This window comes from Anguilla rostrata, chromosome 8, assembly GCF_018555375.3.
Source record: "Anguilla rostrata isolate EN2019 chromosome 8, ASM1855537v3, whole genome shotgun sequence".
Classification (NCBI taxonomy): domain Eukaryota; kingdom Metazoa; phylum Chordata; class Actinopteri; order Anguilliformes; family Anguillidae; genus Anguilla; species Anguilla rostrata.
This window is the reverse complement of record NC_057940.1, coordinates 51,058,204-51,082,240: the sequence shown is the minus strand read 5'-3', so window position 1 is coordinate 51,082,240 and position 24,037 is coordinate 51,058,204. Positions and strand designations below refer to the sequence as shown.

Genomic DNA, 24,037 nt, shown 5'->3' with positions numbered 1-24,037 from the left:
CACCCACATGTGTGTGTATATAGTGGTTATGTACTCTAACACAGTGAATCAATGTGGCTCGGAGAATTATCTGTGAGAGTTTTTGCACCTGGTTACTATGGTTACGATGCTTTTGGTCACTGAAGTTCTCGTCAGGTCACGCAGGGCTGACTGAAAGTCCCTCTCTCTCTCAGTCAGAGTTTTTGGAGGGGGGTGGGGGGGTCAGCATCTTTCCCACCCTCCTCTGTGGTTACGGCTCAGTTTTCACACGCGTGCGCTAGCACATTAGCACGTTAGCATGCTAACGTTGAGCTGAGCGGAAGCCGCTGCATGCTCGTCGCATGCCTGGTCTCCCCCCCCCCCCCTTCCCCCCTCCCCCCTCTTCCCGCTGTTCCACTGTCTGCTTCTCGCTACTCTTCATCCCTCATCCCCACTTTCCCGTTCTCTTCCCTTCCCTCGCTCCACCTCCCCTCTTTCCGGCTGAGCAGGGGAGGGAGGGATGACCGAGGGGAGGTGGGGAGAGGGGTAAGGGGGGGGGGGTAGTGAGAGACAGGGAGAGAGAGAGAGAGAGAGAGAGAGAGAGCGGACTTGTGTGTCTAGAACTGGCTTCTGTCGGCTTTTTTTCCCCTTTGACTTGCAGTGATTTGCAAACACTGTGCTGAGGTGTACGTTTGGCTCTGCTCCCTCCTCATTCTCTCTCTCTCTCTCTCTCTTTGTCTCTCTGTCTCTCTCCCTCTCTCACACACACACATTCACTCACTCTCTCTCACACACATTTTCACACTCTCTCTCTCTCTATCCCTCTGTCTTTCTCTGTCTCTCTCTCTCACACACACACACATTCACTCGCTCTCTCACACACACTCTCTCTCTCTCTCTCTCTCTCTCCCCCCCTGTCTCTCCCTCTCTGTCTCTCTCTCTCTCACACTCCGTTGGTCCCTGGGTGGATTTGAATCGAGGCAGGTCCCGCTTTCCCACAGAACCCGGCTCTCCTCCCTTCCCTGCTCCTCTCCCTCCTGCCGCTCCGGAGGAGCATGTGGCCGACCGTGGCTCTCCTGCTGATCGGAGGCTCTGCGCTGATCCAGGGTAGGTCTGCCCGAATCTCTCTGCCTCTGTACCGACACCTGCGCTCTCTCAGCGCTGATCCAGGGTCAGTCCGCCTGAATCTCTCTGCCTCTGTACCGACACCTGCGCTCTCTCAGCACTGATCCAGGGTCAGTCTGCCTGAATCTCTCTGCCTCCGTATCGACACCTGTTCTCTCTCAGCGCTGATCCAGGGTAGGTCTGCCCGAATCTCTCTGCCTCTGTACCGACACCTGCGCTCTCTCAGCGCTGATCCAGGGTCAGTCCGCCTGAATCTCTCTGCCTCTGTACTGACACCTGTGCTGGGGGTAAGACTGGAGGATGAGGAGGAAGATGTTTGTATTTGAAAGTCTGCATGAGAGTGTTGGTCTGTGTGTGTGTGTGTGTGTGCATGAGAATGACTTAGTGTATTTGGTGTATGAGAATGAGTTTATATATTTGGAAGTGTGTGTGTATGTGTGTGTGCGTGTGTATGAGAATGAGTTTGTGTATTTGGAAGTGTGTGTGTGAGAGAATAAGTTTGTGTATTTGGAAGTGTGTGTATGTGTGTGTGTATGAGAATTAGTTTATGTATTTGGAAGTGTGTGTGTACATGTGTGTCTGTGTGTGTGTTTTTGTGTGTGAGAGAGAGAGAGAGAAAGAAGGATGGACAGACAGATTGTGTGTGTTTGGATGTGCATGTGTATGTGTTTGCCTGAGAGAGAGAAACAGTGAGACAATGTGTGTGTGTGTGTGTGTGTGTATGAGAATGACTTTGTGTATTTGGAAGTGTCTGTGTGTGTTTGTGTGTGTGTGAGAATGACTTTGTGTATTTGGAAGTGTCTGTGTGTGTATGTGTTTGCCTGAGAGAGAGAAACAGTGAGACAGTGTGTGTGTGTGTGTGTGTGTGTATGTGTGCCAGCTTGGAAGCGTGTAAAAGCATGTGCATCCCCCTTAGTGTGTGTGTGTGTGTGTGTGTGTGTGTGCCAGCTTGGAAGCGTGTAAAAGCATGTGCATCCCCCTTAGTGTGTGTGTGTGTGTGTGTGTGTGTGCCAGCTTGGAAGCGTGTAAAAGCATGTGCATCCCCCTTAGTGCGTGCGTGTGTGTGTGTGCGCTGGAAGGTATGCATTATGTATTAATTGGGGTTATCGCTGAATAAGATCAGAACATAATGAGCTTACTCTGCGTGAGGGTGGGAGCCGGTTATCTCCCTCGCATTAATGAGGGAAGGGGAAGGACAGGACGCTCCGCAGCGCGGATTTGGAGCCGCGAAATTTTCCGTAAGCGACTCCGACTCCCCCTGCCCGCCCACCTCTCCGAACACCGGCGTGCGAAGGGGGCGCTCCCGGAGAGGACGGCTAGCGAGCGGCCCCGGCGTCGATACTACACCGTTATGGATCCGCTTCGATTCTGTTTCCTCCCCTCGTTAACGACGTTACGGACGTGGCGCGGCGGTGCAGGAGGGGTCCGCTGAGTTCAGCCAATTAGGAGAAGCGCCGAAGGGCGTTTACATTCCCCCGCTCCGCGCTCCGCGCTCCGAGCCTTATTTACTGTTTCATACCCCGTACGCCGCTTTCCGTGATGTCGCTGACATTTTTTCACGCTCGCGAAGGTGGTTTTCCTTTCAGTCGCCGAGGGCAGTGAACAGTTTTGAGGGCTGTTCTCCCCGGACTCTCTCTCACTCTCCTCTTGCTCTCCTCTCCTCTTTCCCATCCCCTGCTGTTCCACAACTGCTCTTTCGCTCTTCACTACTCTTCTCCCCTTTCTGCCCATGCCTACTCATCTTTTCTCTTTTTCCTCCCGTACTTCCTCCCGTACTGGCTTTCTTCTCGCTGGTTTGCTCTACTCCTCACCTTGTTTTTCACTCTTTCGTGTTCTCTCTTTCACCTTTCTCCTTCTTTCTTTGTGGGGATGGCTGGCTTCGGCAGCCACACCTGCCCTGGGCCAAGCTAATTAGACCTGGCCAATTAGATAATTGGTTAAGAATGAGATGATTGGCCGGGCTAATTGGACCCGGGAACAGGGGTGGCTGCACCTGTGCGTGGTGAGGTAATCAGTGCGCACGGGTTAAATCTGCCAAGGGAGAGCCTCTCTGTCATGACAGTGTTTTACATCTGCTCCTCGGCTGTAACATCTTGCCACCCTCGAGAATAAGTGTGGACTGGTTTTAACATTGTCTCCCTGTGTCTCTGTGCTGGAGGGCACTTTGGAAAGCCACTTCGGTGGCCTGTGCCACACTCCCTATTTACCCCCTCTACCACCCCCCCCCCCCCAGTGTCGATGCAGGGTCCACACCAGCGCACCCTGCTGAGGGAGTTGCTCAAGGACTACAACCGCATGGAGAGGCCGGTGGCCAACGACTCGCACACCCTGACCGTGAACTTATCCATGATCCTCGTGCAGATCATGGACGTGGTGAGAGCGTCCGTCTGTCCCGATTCCATCTGTCCGTCTGTCCGGCATTCCATCTGTCCATCTACCGGTCTCTTCAGACCCGCTAGTTCCCTTTCCACCCGTCTCTCTACCTTGGCCTCCGATTGACCCTCCATCTCCTTTTATGGCTGGCGCTGTAAACAGTCTCATATCTCAATATCCCTGTGGTGTTTCGAATAAACGGTATTAGTCACCGAGCCACGGAACACTGACGGCACGCAAAATAATTATTCTGTGCAATTCTTCTGTTTATGTCTGAAATTCAAAAACGATAAAAGGATAAAAGGAATGCCGGTGAAGTGTGTGCTCTATTTCTCTGCTTGTCTGTCCTTTCCTCTTTGTGTCTGTCTGTCTGTCTGCTTGTCCAGTTGTTTTCCCTCTTTGTGTCGATACCTGTCCCCTGTCTCCTACCCCTTATCCGACAGTGGAGAGGTAATGTTCAAGGGAGCAGAGAGATTAGGGGAAAAATAACAGTTTTTGGTTTGATAGACGTGTGATTTTCTGGTATTCTCAGAACATTCCCAGAACATTATCTTTCAGTCGCCTGGGCCATTGTAGGAACAACCTTCAAAGGATGGTCCACTTGCGTGAATTGCATCATGGATGCTGACGATGTTAAACTAATCTGCCATTTCAATACTATAATAATTCAGAACATCTCTAATATAATCCTGCAAAGATTTGTTCCTGTGACAAGAAGACTGAAAAAACATCCTCGTCATAATGCGCTCATCATAACAAAATGTGAATCTAACCAAAATATCTTTCTATCTTGTCTCTCCCAGGACGAGAAGAATCAGGTCCTCACCACCAACATCTGGCTGCAGATGGTAATAGCCGAGCGAGCGTTCAAAACTACGCGCTTGCGAGGGCGTGTCGTGGAGAGACGGCGAGGGCGAAACGAGCGTTGGCGAGAGAGCGCGCTCGCACGGATCGACACGTTAGCCGCGCTCGTGCGGCGCGAGGGCGCGTTCCCGACGTTGGGGGAAACGTCGGGTGACCGTTTCGGGGAGGGGGTAAAAAAAACACACCCCCTCTTTAGATTCCTGTTGCACTTGGGGCGTTCCTGTAGAGAAGGGACAGGCGGAGCGCGTCAAATGCAGGCAGGATCGTTTTGCGCCTGCGTTGGCTCATTGGCTCATTGGCGCATTGCTGCACCCGCGCATGCTGACGACTCGTCGCAGGCCGCAGCCGCTGCATGGGTCATTGCAGCCGAGGATGAGCTGCTCCACCCAGCCTCTTGTCAGCCTGGTCATCACCTGCAGGAACATCGCCTCATCACGGTGATACGATCCTACCTGCAGTGGACCACGGTTCCGGGTGAAACCTAGGTTCACCACCGACCAGATCTGGACCCCCGATATCCTCCTGTACAACAGGTATCACCACACACACACACACACACATGCAAGTGCACACACACACACACACACACACACACACACACATGCAAGTGCACACACACTCACACATGCTCATATGCACATGCATGTGCATGCGTGACACACACATGCTCACATATTCATGCATGTGCATGTACACACCCACACACACGCATGCACACATACACGTGCACACGCGTATACACACACATACACATACATATGGACACACACGCGCACATGGAGACACGCACACATGCACAATCACACACATATACACATGCCTGCATGCATACACACACACACACACACACACACACAGTACATTACAGACCTCTGTGTATATAAAAAGTTCTGTATCTGTTGTAAGATGCCTAATTTTGTTTATATTTTACTCATTTTTCTCCCTTCCCCCCCTCAGTGCAGATGACAAGTTTGACTCCACATTTAAGACCAATGTGAAGGTGAACTCAAACGGCTTCTGCCAGTACCTGCCCCCAGGTAAGTGTCCTAGCTCTGGTTCTTCGTCAGACTTTGAGTAGATGGTCACCTTGTGCTAACCTTTCTAATTTATCACAGCTTAGCCTCACCCTATTAATCCACCTTCATTTGTTTACTTGTACAAATTACACTCGATATTGTACGACCTCATGCCTGGAAACCTTATGTGGTAATTCACAGATGAACCGATGAAAGGAGTTAGCATGCATCTTAATTAACTGCGAGAGTAATGCTTTCAAGTTCGATGCCATCCCGATAAATCTCAGATTAAATAAATCAATTTCGGAGTAAAATTCTAAACGAATCACACCCCGCTTTTGTTTCTCTGTGACGGTCCCCCAAAATCTGGGGCTGGTTTTGGAAAACGCAAGTTCAAATTGCGGCGGTCGCGTCCGTTAATATATATTTTTAAAGCACACGTCCCGAGCTGCGGTGAGTCAGTGGTCGGAGAGTGAGGTTTCCTGAAGACAGAAAAAAGGCGGAGCTACGGTAATAACCTGTCAGGGTCTCACTGATTTAAACCAATCATTGCATTTGTCTGTGGAAAGCAAAACCCTTTGATCCGTGCAAACAGGTCAGCGAGTGGCGGCTGCATGCAGATCCATCCATTACGGGGCTGAAGGAACCTCAGTCTCCCATCATTAGTAGAACTCAATAAAAGGCAAAAGCACAGGGTGTGCAGTGCTTACGGTTGTGCTTGTTCCCTGTTACGTGGAATTATTCAGTGGTCTCCGGGTTAGGACAGGATGTGATGAACACGATTTTAAATTGATGCGACGGTTTCTTGTAGAGTGTATTTATTTTTATTATTTTCTTCTATTTGGGAAATACTGGAGATAACAAGTCCAATTTCCCTTGAAATAGACTTTTCTCATGAGTTCGGGTACTTTTACCAAACTCATACTCAGCCTTCTTAGTTATAGTGTGTGCCTTTTGTGTGAACCTATCTGAGGCCCCAGCACTCAAATTCAGGGTGTTTCTGTACGAGAGTGCAGAACTACTCAGCAAGAGAATTGTCTTTTCTGGGCCCCGTAGTATTCATTGTTGCTATTCTGGCAGATCTCTTCATTTGCCCATTTCTAGTTTATGGCTGTGTGGCACGGTGACAGGCGTGGCGACCGTGCCAGGCCGTGATTGGATGAGCAGGATCGGTCCAAAGGGCCAATGGGGGCTGCCTGCGCGGTCTGCTTGGCGAAGATGAATTGTCGGGTCGAGCTGTCCGTCGAAAACAAACAGAAAAAAAAAACGGGAGGGATGCGTCGTGCTAGCCCAGAACAGAACAGAATGCCTTCGTAAACACAGCTGATGACGAGCGATGCCCAGGCTGAATGCTAATCAGCCTCAGGTGTGCTTGTCTTTGCCGGAGTGCTTATGCCTGAAGACCTGCCGGCCTCTCAGGCCACGAGAGGTAGAAAGAGCAGGGCCCTGTTTCACGAAGCAGGATTACTGTGTTACCTGGATAACTGCGCTGAGTAAAACCCGAAACCCTCTTAAATCTGGAACATGGACTGAAGTAAAAAGAGCTGTTCCAGGTTTTACTCAGTGCAGTTATACAGGTAACACAGCAATCCTACTTTGTGAAGTACCCCCCCCCCCCTCGAGCCTGTTCCATGAACCAGGATTACTGAGTCAGCTGGATAACTGCGCTCAGTAAAACCTGGAACCCTCACAAATCTGGAACATGGACTGACGTAAAAAGAGCTGTTCCAGGTTTTACTCAGCACAGATATCCAGGTAACACAGTAATCCTGCTTTGTGAAGTAACCCCCTTCGAGCCTGTTTCATGAACCAGAATTACAAGTTAGCTGGATAACTGCGCTGAGTAAAACCTGGAACCCTCACAAAATCGGGAACATGGACTGAAGTAAAAAGAGCTGTTCTGGGTTTCACTCAGCTAACTCAGTAATCCTGCTTCTGTGATACAGGCCCCAGCCAGAGGACAGCATCTTGTTCAGCGCAGCTGGTGTGGGTTATGGAAGGGTCATCTCATGTACCAGCTGATGGGGGCTGCTTTTTAAAAATTGCTTAGTCCTGGGCTTTTTGATGCAGCCAAAAATGTTGCCGACCTTTCAGATTATTTATTGCCATTGAATGCCATCTTCAGTCTATCTCATGTGCGTTACTTGGTGTTTTCTTGATATATTATGTTTTCTTTTTTATATATAAAAAAAGAATCTAACTGGGTGTTCCATTTAGAATGGTTCTGCTGATGCTGTGTTTTTAAAGTTTACTGCCAGGGCCCGGTCTTGACAGTATTACTCCAGAAAGTCTCGGTTCGGCTGTTCGATACCCTTTTTACCCTGTGGTCAAACACAGGAGCAGGTCAGCCATCAGGGGCAGGAATTGTGGCTCTCTCAAAGAACCAGGCCTTGGGCTCCGGTCTATTCTAAGAGCACTTTTAAATCACAATCGTAAACATTGAATAATGTTTGACTGCGCCTGTAGCCTTACCTCATGATACTCTGTGAGAAGAATCCAATCTGTTGTTATCAAGATTTACACCGTGCTCACTTACGCCAGTATATCATACATGATGGTTGTATGTACCCCTCTGCGTCATTGGCATTGTGCAGTACAATGCTTCAATTGAAATAGAATCAAATCTAATTTTTTTTTTCTAATGAATCAATGAAGGTTGTAAAAAATGACAGGATGCTGGAGGGACAGGATAATTTATTGAAGAGGATCACGTGTGAGCATTGGAATTGTGCTGAGATTGGAATAACGGTAACCCAATGATGTGCTTTTTAGAGAGGTACCAACAGCTGCTCTCCAAAACATGCAACTAATTTTACGTTACAGTACAGTCACTTAGCAGATGCTCTCACCCAGAGCGACTTACAAAAGCAGGGAACATCAGTGGTAATCTCCACATCGCCAAGGCCCAGAAGGCTCATTTATAAGCAATAAGTGTGAAGTTAACTGAACAGACCAACAATTAATATTGCCACCAAAAGTAAATACCGGTAAACAGCGACTCTGTCTTCACACAGCTGTACTTAGAACATTATCCCAAAAGGAAATCCCAAAAGAAAGTAAAATAATACCCAAAGAAATGGCCAGGGGAGCCATGGAGCGGTCTGAAGAGATGAGACTTCAGTCTGCGGATTAGACAGTAATCACTTAGCCCGTCTGCCAACTTGGAGTTTGACGTTACTGTATAGATTTTTTTCCAGAAAGAGTTCATTAGGGGATACTTCAAATTGATCCCCCTAGTTGAGGCACATAAAAAGGATGATCCAAACACGCAATAATAGCCTCTCTCGCGGCTGATTTCAAACCTTTTTTCGCCGCTCGGCACGTCCAAGCAATCTCTTTTCCTGAGATTCATTTACATGCATACCCAGCCTGGGCAACGGTTGAGATTGCTTAGCCTACAGTGCTACAACAGGCCTTATTTCTACGCCTTAGTGCTCTGTTAAGTATTCTCCTAGCTTTATTTTAATTAAAATGCTACGCATTTCCGAAGCCGTTTTTGGTCTTTTTAAGGGAATGTTAATATCATTTAAGAGTCTGAACCTGATAACATCTGACCCCGATCCTGGATAAGTATAAATCTATTACACAAAGTAATTGAGGCTCACGGTTCGGGATTTATGGTTGGTTGGTCTGAGGAAAATATTACCTGAAGCATTTCACCAAGCTTGAAGCATTAAAACGAGGAAATTGAGAAACTGCGACATTTCTCATTTAATTATGAGCCATTTCCATTAAGGCTCAGATTAAGTGACTTCTATTTATTTTTTTGGACAGTTCAGCCATACTTGCTGTTTTTCCCTCCAGGAAGATTTAATTAAGGGCCCTGCCGTCCAGATTTAAGCCTGCTCTGTCTTCCTGGTGCGTTTCTCATTGATGCTAATGGAGCTAATTGTTTCAAAGAGTCGGGTCAATGCGTTTGCAGTCGGTGTTTGGACCCATTTGTATTAATGGATGAGTTCATGGGACAAACAGGGTTGCCTGGGACTTTTTTTGGAGTCGCATTGATTTGAAAACGGGCGGAACTAGCAGGCTGCTCTCAGGCAGAGCGCTGTGGGCGGGGTCTTAGCAGTAATGACGTAACTTCTGATTCTCTTTCCTGTTTCTGAGTGCTACAGACTTCCCAAACTCACCCACTGCATTTCTCTCGTCTACCTCAGTTTGCCTCTGTTTCTCGGTATCTGTCCTTTGTCTCCCTCTCTCTCTCTCTTCCTCTCTCTCATTCTTTTCTCTATTCCTGCTGGTGATGTACATCAACAGGAAAAGAATAGACAGAGAGGCAGTGGCAGTTTTGAAAAGGATGATGCAGGCCTGAGTCAGAGTTGATTGTATGTGCTATAAGGCTGTGAGCACCCTTGGGAATTTTCATACTGTTTGGTGCTACCAAGGGACAATATTCTCCATAAATTGGTGGTAAATTAATATTTATGAATTCCTTTGGGTGACTCCTGATAGTGTTTTTGTTTTGTTAATAACTTTTTTTATTTGTTATTTTTATGTTTTATCTTTCTCTTTTCTTTTCTGTGTTTTTCTTGGGGGCGGATCTGTGCATTTTTGCTTGGCGGGCTTGGTATGTTGTGCTCTGTCACCAGTTCAATAAAGAAAGCTGTTAAAATTCAAAAGAAAGAAAATTCTCTCAGTTAAAATCAAACTCCTTCAAATGGAGTGACAAAGAAATTGCATTTTTAACATTCGTTGCAGTCATCGTACGGTTGATTCGAAATGTCAATTCTCAAGAATCCAATTTAGATAAGAATCAGAAGCTGTCAAGGCAACCAGAAAACAAACGTGCAGATCAATTCATGTTCAAATTACAGCATGACTCAAACTGTGAAACGAACTTGATTTTCTGGGTCGGGCGGTGTTTTCATATCCTCGCTCTGCATAAGAGTGACTGCTGAATGCCTGCATGTAAATGTATGGTAAATATAAATGACAGTTCTGCTCCCTGCTAATGAACACTTGGCCCCAGCTTTGACAGGTATGCAGACCTGTCTGAGTGATGTCTGCGCTTCGTCTATTTTCTTCCCCGTGGAAACTGGGCCTCTTTTTTTTGTGTACCATTTCCGGCAGGGTGCACGGAACTTATTGAATTTCGTCCTTTAATTGAACCACTTTTCCATTCCAGTAGCTGTCAAATTTCTAAGCGGGAACAGCTCTCTTCATCTCAGCTCTCTGTTCATTTGTGTGATAACTCTTTAGCTCTCTCCTTCTCTGGCTCTCTCTCTCTCTGTCTCTCTCTCTCCCTCTCTCTCTCTGGCTCTCTCTGGCTCTCTCTCTCCCTCTCTCTCTCTGGCTCTCTCTGGCTCTCTCTCTCTCTCTCTCTGGCTCTCTCTCTCTCTCTCTCTCTCTCTCTCCCTCTCTCTCTCTGGCTCTCTCTGGCTCTCTCTCTCCCTCTCTCTCTCTGGCTCTCTCTCTCTCTCTCTCTCTCTCTCTCTCTCTCTCTCTCTCTCGTCCCACTGAACCGAAGAGAGGAGGCGTTGAAGGAGTGCTGCGTGTGCGCGAACGCTGTCCCTTCGCTCCATAAATTTGGGCTGCCGGCGCTGGCCCAGCGGCTCTCATCTCCGATTCTCCCCCCCCCCGTGGTGCATTCTGGGGCCCGGTCTCCGGAGGCCTCCGTGGTTCCGTTTTACCGTGCGACTGACCCGTCTGACGCGTGAACGATTCAGTTAAAAAGCCGTTTCAAAATCCAACATGGTACTCGTCTCTCTCCCTCTCACTCCCTCTCTTGCTTGTTTGGCCACGTTTTCTGTCTTCAGTCCCTTTCTATTGCCAACTCTGTAGATACATCTCTCTTTTTCTCAAATTCAAATTCAAATGAGCTTTATTGGCATGACATACATGGTTACATATTGCCGAAACATGAGCACAACATAGAAGAAACATAACGGAATACACATTTCTGTGAGTATGTGTGTGTGTTACGTGTGTATGTTAAACTGTAACGTTGTGTCATATGTATATTCGGTGAAACAATGAATGGAACAATAATTAAAGAAAGAATATCCAAAAAAGGAGATTGAGAAGAGAACATATAGAACCTTGTATAGTGGGCTGGGGTTGATCCAGATGTCTTGCCTCTTTGCCTATGTGTTGACATTACTCAGTGCCCCTCTATTTGTGGCAAGTGGTGATGCACTGTGCATTTCTCTCTCTCCCTCTCTCTCTCTCTCTCAGGCATCTTCATGAGCACGTGCAACGTGGACGTGCGCTGGTTCCCGTTCGACATCCAGAAGTGCGAGCTCAAGTTCGGGTCCTGGACCTTCGACGGCTGGCTGCTGGACCTGCAGATGACCGATGCCGACATCTCGGGGTACATGCCCAACGGGGAGTGGGACCTGGTGGGTGAGTAGGACCCTTCCAAACCCTCCCCTCCCCTCGCTCTCTCTCTCTCTCTCTCAAATTCAAATTCAAATGAGCTTTATCGGCATGACGTATATAGATACAGTACTGTGCAAAAGTCTTAGGCACCCTAGATTTTAAAATATAATATATAGTATATATATATATATATATATAGGGTCTTAGATGTTTCTTTTTTGTTTTCTGTATTAGTGTGTCAGTAGAAAAGAGCAAATTTGAGGTTTCCAAACATGAATTTTACAGATACATTTTTGTATTTTGTTAAATAAAGTAATATTTTAAGTAATAGACTACTTTTCAGATAAAAACTTTATCAAGGGTCTCTGGGATTACCTGGAGAGCCAGAAGCAAGCGAAACAGCCAAAATCTGCAGAAGAACTGTGGCAAGTTCTCCAAAATGCTTGGAACAACCTACCAGCCGATTTTCTTATAAAACTGCCGGACAGTGTACCTAAGAGAATTGATGTAGTTTTAAAGGCGAAGGGTGGTCACACCAAACATTGATTTTATTTAGTTTTTAACTATTTACTGCTCTTTATATTATTTTTTCGATATTTATAACCTTTCATTTCATTATTTTTGAAAGCATCTTAGCTGTACAGCATTTTTTTTTTACAGGTGCCTAAGACTTTTGCACAGTACTGTACATATTGCTTAGGCAGGTGTACGAATAAACATGTAAACAGAATACAACTTTATGTGTGTGTGTGTGTGTGTGTGCGCGTGTGTGTGATGAATCTCTCTCTCTCCCTCACTCGCTCGCTCACTCACTCACCAGACTCTTCTTTCTCGTCCTCTTAAATTCAAATCCAGATGCGCCTCACTAATTCAGATCGCGCGTGGGCAACATGGATACAGCCCCGACAAAAGCTATCATTTGCATAAGATGTGAACAAAAACTAATATATGCTCACACTTCATTTGCTTAAATAAGCAATTTACATAATTATTATTTTTTCATACTTTAATGTTTAAAATAAGGATTAAAGGTCCATTGAGAACATATTTCTCCTTTTCAAGCATGCTCTGGGAGAAAGGCCAGAGAGAGCAGTTGCAAGCAGGGAGTGTGAGAGAGAGAGAGAGAGAGAGAGAGAGGGAGGTAAAGCCCCTGGAGCAGTAGGGATACAACTTCATCTCTCGAGATACAAGTCAGCATCCCTACATGCCCACCAGGGACTCAAACCAGCAACTTCACAGTTGCCAGTCGAGCACCCCACCACCCTGTTACTAACGCACCCAGCAGACAGATGCCATTATCCAGGGTAATGTCCACATCTACACGCTTTTGTTGTTGGTTTTATACAGTATCAATTTGTACGCCTGGATATTTACAGAAGAAAAGTCCATTTGTGTACCGTGCTCAAGGTTTCGACTGCAGAACCTCCTACCCGTCAGGGCCACGTATGGATTTGAACTCGTAAGCCTTCTGGGACAAAGCCATTTTCTTTTTTACGGTGCAAGTGCGTTTCTGCTCCGGCGGCTCGGAACTTGATGGCGGGGGAAGGCTCGCCGGGCCGCAGACGGAGAGATGAGGCGGAATAGGCACGCGGGCGACTGGAGGGACCGTCTGATTGGAGGAGAGCGCGGCGCACGTCAACCCTTTGAAGACAGGCACTTTGTCAATACTGCCCCCGCTCCCCTCCTCTGCTTCTCTCTTCCTTTCTCTGAGTTAGGCTGCTTGGGAGTCAATGGATTCCTCCATCCCTCCATCTCTCCCCTTATCTTCTTAACATCTCTCTGTTTTTCCACGGTGCAGTTTCAATTCGTCGTTCCTGTCGTTTTGCTTAGAAGTCTCCGCGGGAGACTTTACCCAGGGTGCCTTGCACAGCATATAGATCATGCTCTTACAAACAGGCTGGATGCGTGCCCCGCAGCACCTTACTCAAAGACTCAGCGGCTGTGCCACACTTTGGATCCAAGCTGGCAAGCAGTCCCAGGAGCCCAGTTATTGTATTATACAGATGTTGAACCACAGAAAAACAACCCCTCTCTCTGCTGATCTCTCTTTATTCCTCTTTTGGAACAACAGTAGTCCTTCTTTTCCCTCAATGTCTCTCTCCCTCCCCCCCTCGCTCACTCTCCTGCTACATCGTATTAAAATGTTGAGAAAAAATGAATGCATTTTAAAATCTTTTTTTTACCTTTTGTTTTTTGTGTTGTTAGAGCTTCGGCAGGCTTTGTTGCTCATCAATTTGCTTTTTAAAATACAGCCCAGGTTAATAAAACACCAAAATAAATGTCAAAAAGGTTTTTTTTCCACACCTTCATGGTTCTGTTATTTCTGTGATTTATTCTGTGCGCTGTTTGATGTGTGATTGCTTCAGCTAAACCCAGAGTGCTTCCAGGCTCTCTCTCTCTCTCCCTCTCTCTCTCTCTCTCTCCCTCTCTCTCTCTCTCCCTCTCTCTCCCTCTCTCTCCCTCTCTCTCTCTCTCTCTCTCTCTCCCCCTCTCTCTCTCTCTCCCTCCCTCTCTCTCTCTCCCTCTCTCTCCCTCCCCCTCCCTCTCTCTCTCTGCTGGTGGTGCTGGACGCCCCTGGGTCTGTAAATAAAGCTGCTCTTTGCCAGTGGCTCCGAATAAAAGTCTGTCCCCCCCCTGTCCCGGGACCAGGGGTTCCGGGCAGCCGGAACGAGGTGTTCTACGACTGCTGCAAGGAGCCGTACCCCGACGTGACCTTCACCGTCACCATCAGGCGCCGCACCCTGTACTACGCCCTCAACCTGCTCATCCCCTGCGTCCTGCTCTCCTCCATGACCCTGCTCATCTTCCTGCTGCCCGCCGACTCGGGGGAGAAGATCTCTCTGGGTGAGGAGGACCAGGAGGGGCGGGGGGGCAGGGGAGGAGGAGTGACAGGAGGAGGAGGTGGAGGACAGGCAGGAGGGGGGGCAGGAGGAAGAAGAGGAGGAGGAAGGGGGCGGAGGGGGAGAGGAGGAGGAGAAGGAGGGGGTGGGGAGTGGGAGGAGGAGGAGGAGGGAGGAAGGGGATGGGGAGGGCAGCAGGAGCATCCAGAGGAAGAGGAGGATGGGCAGGAGGAGGGGAAGGAGGGGGTGGGGAGAGGAGGAGGAGGAGGAGGAGTGGGATGGGTAGGAGGAAGAGTGGAGGAGGAGGCGAGAAGGGGGAGGGAGAGGAGGAGGAGGAGAAGGGGCAGGAGGGGGAGAAGAGGAGGGGGAGGAGGAAGTGGGAGGGAGAAGAGGAGAAGTGGCAGGAGGATGAGGAGGGGCCGGAGGGGGGAGAGGAGGAGGGGCAGGAGGAGAGGAAGGAGGGGGAGGATGAAGAGGGAGGCGGGGGAGAGGATAAGGGGAGGTGGAGGAGGAGGAGTAGAGAAGGAAGAGGAGGGCAACTGAGGCAGGAAGGAAACTGAGGAAATGAGAGGCTGAGGTGTAAAAGAAAGAAGGAAGGTGGGCGAGGAGCGATGAAGAGCTCCCAGGTAGCGGAGAGAGAGAGAGTGGGCGAGCGAGAGACGGGGGGGATCAGAGGGAGGAGAGAGGGAAGACAGCGCTGGGAGCAGAGGAAAGATTTACTCACTGATAAACGAGGGACGAGTCTCCTGGGGACCTCACAGTCACTACTGGGGACTTAGAACGCTGTGTGTGTGTGTGTAAACATCCCTCAGCTTTCTTAATGAACCTTTACTGTATTTATAGCACCCCGGCGCCTTGTTCTCTCCACTGACGCTTTACTGGTTTGATAGCCTTTGCCCTCGTCTGGCCAGGAAAAATGCTCAGAGAGAAAGGGAGGGAGGGAGAGAGGGAGAGAGGGATGGAGGGAGGGAGGGAGGGAGAAGATATAGGGTGGGAATGCTGAGAGAAGCGATAGAGATAGAGATGGATGGATGAAAGCGGGGAGGTAGGGAGATAGATGGAGGGAGAGGTAGAGATTGATGGGTGGAGGGAAGGAGGGATAGAGAGAGGGAGAGAGAGCGAGAGTGGGGGAAGGAGGGAGGGAGAAGATATAGGGTGGGAATGCTGAGAGAAGCGATAGAGATAGAGATGGATGGATGCAGGGGGGGAGGTAGGGAGAGAGATGGAGGGAGGGAACGTGGAGCGAAGTGAGAGATAGAGATGGATGGATGGGAGGGAGGGAGAGAGGAGCGTGGAGAGAGAGTAAAAACAGGGCAGCGCTCTGCCTCATTTCCTCTCCTCATCCCCCCATCACCTCCCCGTTCCTCCTGCCCACTCTCCTCTGTACCTTTCCTTTCATCCTCACCTGCTCTCCTTCCCCTATCCAGAGAACAGACATGTTTCAAAGATATTCAATCTTTCCATTTCATCAAAGTATAAACAAACGTCCTAATTTGCATCAGCCAAGGTTATGAAATTCCTTGGACGGACTGTTGTTGATATTTCGTTTAGTTGTCAAGCCGAAGTAAAGCTGTTTTTGTACCGACTTTCATCTGAGTGAGGAGCTCAGACTCCGAGATCCTATTCTGAATGTTTGCAGAGCAATTTGCAACCATGGCAACTTAACGGAATTCAACAGAACTACTTTCAAATATGCAAAATGTTTCTGTGCAGTTCCAGTGCCAACTGACTGTATGAATCTCTCTCTCTATCGCTCTCTCTCTCTCTGTCTCTAGTTTTCAGTTATGAACTTAATTGCTGAAGCAGAAGTGACAAAAAGCAATAGCATAAAAAAACAGTGATGCAGCTGGGAATTTTACATTTCTGCAATGTTTTCTTTTTTTTTTTTTTGGAATTTGGTTCATCAGTGATGCAATTCTTTGATACCGATTGAAATTGGCTGACATTACGTTTTGCATTAAATTTAAAATGTGTTTATTTGTAAATGATAAGAAAGCTTTGTGCATACTGAAATGCGAAATATCCTGTTGTTGTGACCAAACGAGTGTTATGTTAGATGTCATTTTAAAAGTTGTATTACAAACAACAAATAACATGTCCCTCTTTCCCTTCTTGTCTCCCCTCCCCCTCCATTCCTCCTCTCTCTCTCTCTCTCTCTCTCTGTAGGAATCACAGTGCTTCTGTCACTCACTGTATTCATGCTGCTGGTTGCTGAGATTATGCCGGCCACATCAGACTCAATACCACTAATTGGTGAGCCAGTGTGTGTGCGTGTGCGCATATGAGACTAGGCTACGAGTGCTTGTTTGTGTTTTTGAAAGTGTGTGTGTGTCCTTGCGGGTATGTAAATGGTAAATGGACGGCATTTTATATAGCGCTTTTATCCAAAGCACTTGACAGTTGATGCCTCTCATTCACCCATTCACACACACACACACACTCACACACCAACGGCGAAAGGCTGCCATGTAAGGTACCAATCAGCTCGTTGGGAGCAATTAGGGGTTAGGTGTCTTGCTCAGGGACACTTTGACACGCCCAGGGCGGGGGATCAAACCGGCAACCCTCCGACTGCCAGACAACCGCTCTTACCTCCTGAGCTATGTCGCCCCATACACAATTTGTGTGGTGTGGTGTGTGGTGTGTGTAAATCCCCTGTGATTCTATGTGGTTAAAGTGAAATTGTGTGGGTTTCTATGTGAAAAACAACAAAGTATAAAAGCGGGAAATAATCAGACAACTGGGGAATAGAGAGGTTGCTGTTTTGTGAGTGTGTGTGTGTGTGTGTGTGTGTGTGATGTGTGTATGTGTGAATTTACGTGTGTGTGTAGTCTTTAGTTAAAAAGGTCCCTCGTCCTTGTGTCGACCAAGTCTCATTGAACTCTGTTAATCTATCAATCTAATCGTACCCCACACTGATTGGCTAATTACACCCCCGGTCTCAGTGCTCTGTCTGCTGATTGGCTAATTACAGCCCGGTCTCAGCGCTCTGTCTGCTGATTGGCTAATTACAGCCCGGTCTCCGCGCTCTGTCTGCTGATTGGCTAATTACAGCCCGGTCTCAGCGCTCTGTCTGCTGATTGGCTAATTACAGCCCGGTCTCCGCGCTCTGTCTGCTGATTGGCTAATCACAGCCCGGTCTCAGCGCCCTATCTGATGTGTGCTCGGCGCTCGGCTCGCTGGCCTGCGGGGCCCACAGATTGCCGGTAGGACTGATGGGCTTTGCTTTCCGGCAGAGCGCTTGGACATAATTAGCCCCTCAGGAGGAAGCGGCACATGCTCGTTAAATACCCACATCCATAACGCCGGCGGGAGAGATAGAAAATACTGTCAAAAACATTTTTTTTTTGTCACTGCTTTCATAGACTAATTTTATGCTCGCTGTAAAAAAAATATAAACAGGCTTAATTATACCCAACCTGCAAGGCAACGCACAAAGAAAGAATCAGTATTGTTTGACATAAACTTATATGTTGATATAAATTCACAAACTGTGTCTTATGCATGCATGCTGTCACCAGTTTCATAGACTAGATATACGGTATGCTTGCTGTAAAAAATATAAACAGGCTTGATTATACCCTACGTGCAAGGCAACGCACGCAGTAAGAATCAATATTGTTTTTCATTAACTTTTATTTTGATACAAATTTGCCCGCTGTGTCGTAGTCATGCCGTGCTCACGGGTTGGGTTCTGGAGTTATGAGATGTGAAGGATTAACCCTTTGATCGCCGCTGTGTGTCCCAGGCCAGTACTTCGCGAGCATCATGATCATCGTGGGCATGTCCGTGATCGCCACGGTGATAGTGCTCCAGTACCACCATCACGACCCCAACGGAGGAAACATGCCCAAATGGGTAGGGCTCTGTCCGTCCGTCCGTCCGTTGATGCATTTATCCATTGAGGCAGTTGAAGTAGAGGTAGATCGCTTGACATTTGCAAAGTGATATTTTATTTAAATGTAAATTTATTTTTAAATTTTATTTAAATTTAAAAGTAAAAAATGAATTTTTCTTTGGAGGATGAGTACATGTATGAGCTTTCATTCTGGATTCTAAAATGTGACATCTGGAAGTTAGGACATTTGCACATTTAAGCATATGTTAATTCTCAGACTGCAGTTTTGATAATGCTAATTGTACCACTAAAAGATCAAACAATGTAAGCACATTTTCTTATTGAACCTATGGAAATGGTTATCATTTCTTACATTTTTTTTACATTTTCTAAATATTATTCCCTTTAACTTGTCATTAATCATTATCTGGTGGAGTCTGCATCCAATGCACATCACCATTGTGATTTGATAAATCTATTAATGGGAGTACTTGTCCTAAACTCTTTATTTCATTTTCTTATATTCTTGCTTTGTCTTAGCGTCTGTTTGCAGTGAGATGGCGGATGTTGATGTGGTGCTGAAGTTAATGGCTGTTGTTCAGGGCTGTCCAACCCTGTTCCTGGAGATCTACTGTCCTGTTGGTTTTCATTTAAGCCTTCATTTGGCACACCTGATTCTACTAATTAGCAGCTCAACGAGATATCTAGCTGCTGAGTGAGGTTGGCTTTGCTAGGGCTGGAGTGAAAAGCGACAGGGTAGATCTCCAGGATCAGGGTTGGGCAGCAGGCAGCAGGGTTTTGATTCAGTCAGAAACTTGCCAGGGGTCCAGGGGTCAGAAAATAAAAGTCCTGCCGTGTGTGTCTTCCACCCATGGACTCAGCCAGCTGATTTCACCAATTAGTTCCACCTCCTGGCCGAAGAATTGTGCCAATGAGCAAATCCACGCAACTGGAAGAAAATACTGGGGAGGATTCTTACTGTCTGAATCTGGGTTTCCCACCTCTGCCTCCTCCTCTGGGTTCGGCTACTGCTGCCTGGCTCGGTTCTGCCCCGCCTCTGTGACTGACGTGGCAGGAGCGGATTGGCTGCCGGTCTCTGCCCTTGTTTTTCTCAGGGGTTCAGAAAAAAGAGTTTTAGTTTATCTGGCTCCTTCCACACTCATGGCACACGGCCATTTTACTCTTCGCCTTCTCTGCTCCGTCGAGCCGTGTTTACTGTGCTTGGCAGGTGTGTGTGTGTGTGTGTGTGTGTGTGTGTGTAATCTCTCAGAGTTAAATCGCAGTGGAATTAGTTTTTGCTTTAATGTCATTCTCTGGGTGGCTGGTTCCCCCCCCGGGGGGCCTGGGTAGAGTCGCAGAGTTATGGGTCTCCCACCGCACCGCGCGAAGCCCTGACCGACTGCAGTGTCACATGACCAGTCAGCCCCAGCACCAGCTGACTAAAGGCTCTTTCTCGCTCTATATATCTCTCCGTCCATCGCCCTCTCCCTGTGATTTAACAGAAGCTGGGTTCAGCACGTGAGAAGACTTTTTTATTCTGGGTTTTAATTAACGAGAGAGCAAACAGACGGCAAGTTAACCGACCAGTGTTTTGTTGTGTGTGGCAGAGAGAGAGAGAGAGAGGTTTACCTGGACAGGTGATATAAAAGCAGGGTCGAAGGAAGAAGATGAACTTGAAGAATCGTAAAAATCAAGGATCACAATTAAATGACACACTATTATTAATCCTTCATGGACGATCGGAAAAGTTCCATTTCGATATCGTATGCGAATGATGCAAGTCTCACTTCAGATTTGTTTGCATTGTTTATATGGATACTTCCTCTCTGTGCAGTTCTGTTATACTTGTTCCATTGTACTTGTTCTACTTGTCCCTCTCTCCCTCCCTCCCTCCTCCCTTGCTTTCTCATCCACACACTCTCTCTTTGACTCTCACTCCATTTCTCTCGTCACCTCAATTCAGTTCAATTCAAAATGCTTTATTGGCATGACATATTTCAATGTGTTTGCCAAAGCTTTGCAAAACCCATTACAATGTACATAAACTACAGTGCCCAAGTCATGAATTATAAACAAGCACATAACAAATACATGAACCTAAGAATAATATTAATAAAGAACTAAATGACAATTCATCAGAATTTATTAACTGTAAGGGTCACAGCTGTTCCTCAGGCTGTGGCAGGTGGCTACATATTGTGCAGCCAAATTCTGGCAGCACCTTTCCTCTCCCAGGAGAATCTGAATCTTCTATGACTCAGGGAGGTTTTGAAAAGTTTTGAAATTGTGTTGTGAGTTTGGGGATAAAATGTTCTCAGTTTTTTTTGTTTGTATTTCTGACATTTAAGGAGGAAGCGCAGCTCTGTCTCTACCTGCTCTGTGTTGCAGTGGGAGCACAGCCTCTCCTCCCTGGGCAGCCAGGTCTGCCTGTGTCGACCTGTGTCTGTCTTATCTGTGGTCAGACAGTCTGTTACAGTGTATTCTCAGTTTGGGGCCAAATAACATGCCAGTTTGCCCATTTTGCCAATAGCTAATGTAATTTTTTAGTTTTTGTTGCGTTATGGTTCGGCTGATTCTGATTGGTGTAATTGGAATGGGGCTGTCCTGAGGGGACTCTTCTCTGGGCTCAGCTCCTGTCATTTCTGGGCATCGTAATTGTATGAGTGGGGGTCGCTGTTTTTTTTAGATGCGTCCAGTATTTAACGGCTCTGTTTTTGGATGTTAATGAGTAGCGGTGCTCTCTGCACATGGAGTATGTTTTTACAGAACTCTGCATGCAGGGTTTCAGTTGGGTGTTTATCGCAGTGTTTATTCCAACTCTCTCTCCCTCTCCCTCCACCCTCTCTCTCTGTCTCTCTCCTCCTCCCCCCTCTCTCCCTCTCTCTCTGTCTATCCCTCCCCCTCTCTCCCTCTCTTCCTCCCCCCTCTCCCCCCTCCCCCTTTCTCTCTCTTCCTCTGTGGTTCTTTCTTCTCTCTGTCTCCATCAATGCTCGTTTTGTCTAACTCACTCTGTTCTCTTCCTGCCCTCCTCATGTCCCCTTCTCTCTCACACTAGCTTCCTCTGCTGGGCTCCTGGTCGTCTCTCCGCTTCTCTCCCAATCCTCTCTCTGTCCTCTGTCTCTCCTCCCCCCCTCTCTCTCCTCTCTCTCTCTTCTGTCCCTCCCTCCCCTCCCTCTCTCTCCTCTCTCTCTCTCCCTCCCCCTCTCTCTCCTCCCCTCTCCTCTCTCTCTCTCTCTCCTCCCTCCTCCCCCCTCTTCTCTCTCCCTCTCTCTCTCTCTGTGGCTCTCTCCCTCTCCTCCTCTCCTCCTCTCCCCCATCCCTCTCTTCCTCTCTCTCCTCCCCCCTCCCCCTCTCCTCTCTCTCTCTCCCCCTCCCCTCTCTCTCTCTCTCTCTCTCCCCCCCCCTCTCTCTCTCTCTCTCCCTCCCTCTCTCTCTCTCTTCAGGTGCAGCTGATCTTGCTGCAGTGGATTGCCTGGTTCCTCGGATGAAGCGTCCGGGGGAGAGCGACGACCCGGACCGCCCCCCCTGCGCCCCCCACCTGCGCCGCTGCTCCTCCGGCTCCCAGAGCGGGAGCCTCGCCAATCCCGCCGGGCACCACGCCCCCTTCCAGCCGGGACTGTCCCACCCCGGCCACGGCCACCCGCACGCCCAGCCCAGCGCCAACAACGGCACCCTGCTCTACATCGGCTTCCAGAACCTGGATGACCCGGTGGCCGACTCCGCCCAGAGGGGCGGCGGCTTCGCCCAGAGGGCGGGGCCCGGGGGCGGGGGTGGGGGCGGGTCTGGGAGCCCCCCTCCCCACCTCCCCTCCCAGTTCTGCAGCCCCCCTCCGCCCGCCCCCAACCTGGAAACCATGGGCTGTGCCAGCACCGTCTCCGGCGGGTTTGGGCTGGGGGTGCCGGGGGGGCTGGGGGGCGTGGCGCCGGGCTTCCAGGGCGGGACGGGGGACCCGCAGCTGCAGGCCATCCTGGAGGAGGTGCGCTACGTGGCCGACCGCTTCCGGGAGCAGGACGAGAACGAGGGCGTGGCCGAGCAGTGGAAGTTCGCGGCGGCCGTCATCGACCGCCTCTGTCTCGTGGCCTTCAGCGTGTTCAACATCATCTGCACCATCTCCATCCTCATGTCCGCACCCAACTTCGTGGAGGCCGTCTCCAAGGACTTCATCTGAGAGGGAGAGGCGGCGGGTGGGGCTTACTGTTGTGGGGTGAGGCTAGAAAATGGGTGGTAGGGTTGGGGTTAGGAGGGAGTGGTGGGATTTGGGTGGAGTGGGTGGGCTTACTGTTGGGGGGCGAGGCTATAAAATGGGTGGGGTGGGTGGGGTTTGGGTAGAGAGGGGGTGGGGTTTGGGAAGGTTGTGGGTGGGGCTGAGATGACAGTGGGTGTGGCTTGGGTGGAGAGGGCAGGGTGTGGATAGAATGGGGGCGAGGGCTGGTATTGGGCAGTGGGTGGGTGGGTTTGGGTGGGTGGGGGGGTGGGGTGGTGGGGCTGAGATGAGTGGGTGGGTTTGGGGGCAGTGGAGGTGGTGGGGTTTGTGGGGTGAGATGGAGGGGTGGGGTTGGTGGGGCTGAGATGATATTGGGTGGGGTTTGGGTGGGGCTGAGATGGTAGTGGGTGGGGTTTGGGTGGGGCTGAGATGGTAGTGGGTGGGGTTTGGGTGGAGCGGGTGGGGTCATGACTCCGTAATAACAGTCAGGTCCTGGACAGTAAAGCAGAGAGCCAGACATTACTCACCAGGAGGCGGACAGACTGAGGCAGAGCGAGATCAAAGGTCTGACCAAAGGAAATAACAGGAAGGAAAGAGAGAGAAAGAAAAGGAGGGGGGGAACACTTCAGAGAGAAAAGAAAGACAGCACGGCCCGGGGGGGACAGAAAGAGAGGGAAGACAGGCGGACGGGGCCAGTTTCTCTCGGAGGACGAGAGTGAGAAGAGAAGAAAGCGAGCGCACGTCTCTCTGTTCTTTCCGGTGACAGTGACGTGTGGCGGGGGGAACGGAGGGCGAAAGGCACTCGCTGGTCTTCCGTCTCCCTGACGGAGCGCTCACACTTACGGCCGATGGGGAAGAGAGGAGAGAGAGAGAGAGAGAGAGAGAGAGAGAGAGAGAGAGAGAAAGAAAGAGAGCGATAGAGAGAGAGAGCAGGGTTAGAAAACGGAGGAAGCCTCCCTCACCCTATGTGTTTATTGGGTGCCGTTGCCAGACAACATGGCCGCCCTTGGGCCGAGTCCCGCTGGCCGTAAATAGCATAATTCCTCCTTAATGAGGCGGCGGCGTCGAGCGGGTTGTTCCGGGGCCAAAGGGCCGTGCCGGGCCACGGGGGCCCCTGAGGGCAGTGGGGCCCCAAACTCACACAGTTCCGTACAGTCAGCTTCAGACTCTCTGTGTCCTAGAACGTTCCGGCAGTGCGGCGAATGCAGAAGAAAAAAAAACAAAAGGTTTGTGAGACTGATTACTTTCCTGTCTTTTTTTTCATCACTGTCTTTCCTTTTTTTAATAAGATCTCGGGAAATTGACGGTTGACACTTTGGAGGAGAAAAGAACTCCGCTGTCAGCAATTTGAATCCCCCAAATAAAAACACTGCTGTCTTTTTTTTTCCAGAAACTGGTGCCCCCTGTCTGTCATTTTGTGGTGAGAATGGGCTGTTGTGCTTGTAGAGAAAAATGACAATAGTGGAATTGAACAGGGGTGGTGGGGGGGGGGGGTGCAGGG

General features: G+C 49.0%; 1 protein-coding gene across 1 annotated transcript; it reads left to right on the top strand.

Moving 5' to 3' along the window:
* Nucleotides 1–532: 532 nt before the first annotated feature.
* chrna11 (cholinergic receptor, nicotinic, alpha 11) lies at nt 533–22,550 on the top strand. Its single transcript, XM_064348596.1, is given in 12 exon segments — nt 533–1,065; nt 3,317–3,456; nt 4,260–4,304; nt 4,722–4,795; nt 4,797–4,853; nt 5,278–5,357; nt 11,511–11,678; nt 14,304–14,498; nt 16,661–16,747; nt 18,243–18,352; nt 21,776–21,809; nt 21,812–22,550. Coding segments are annotated over 12 exon segments (1,731 nt in total). The 5' UTR covers nt 533–1,013; the 3' UTR covers nt 22,501–22,550.
* The last annotated feature ends 1,487 nt before the right edge of the window (nt 22,551–24,037 follow it).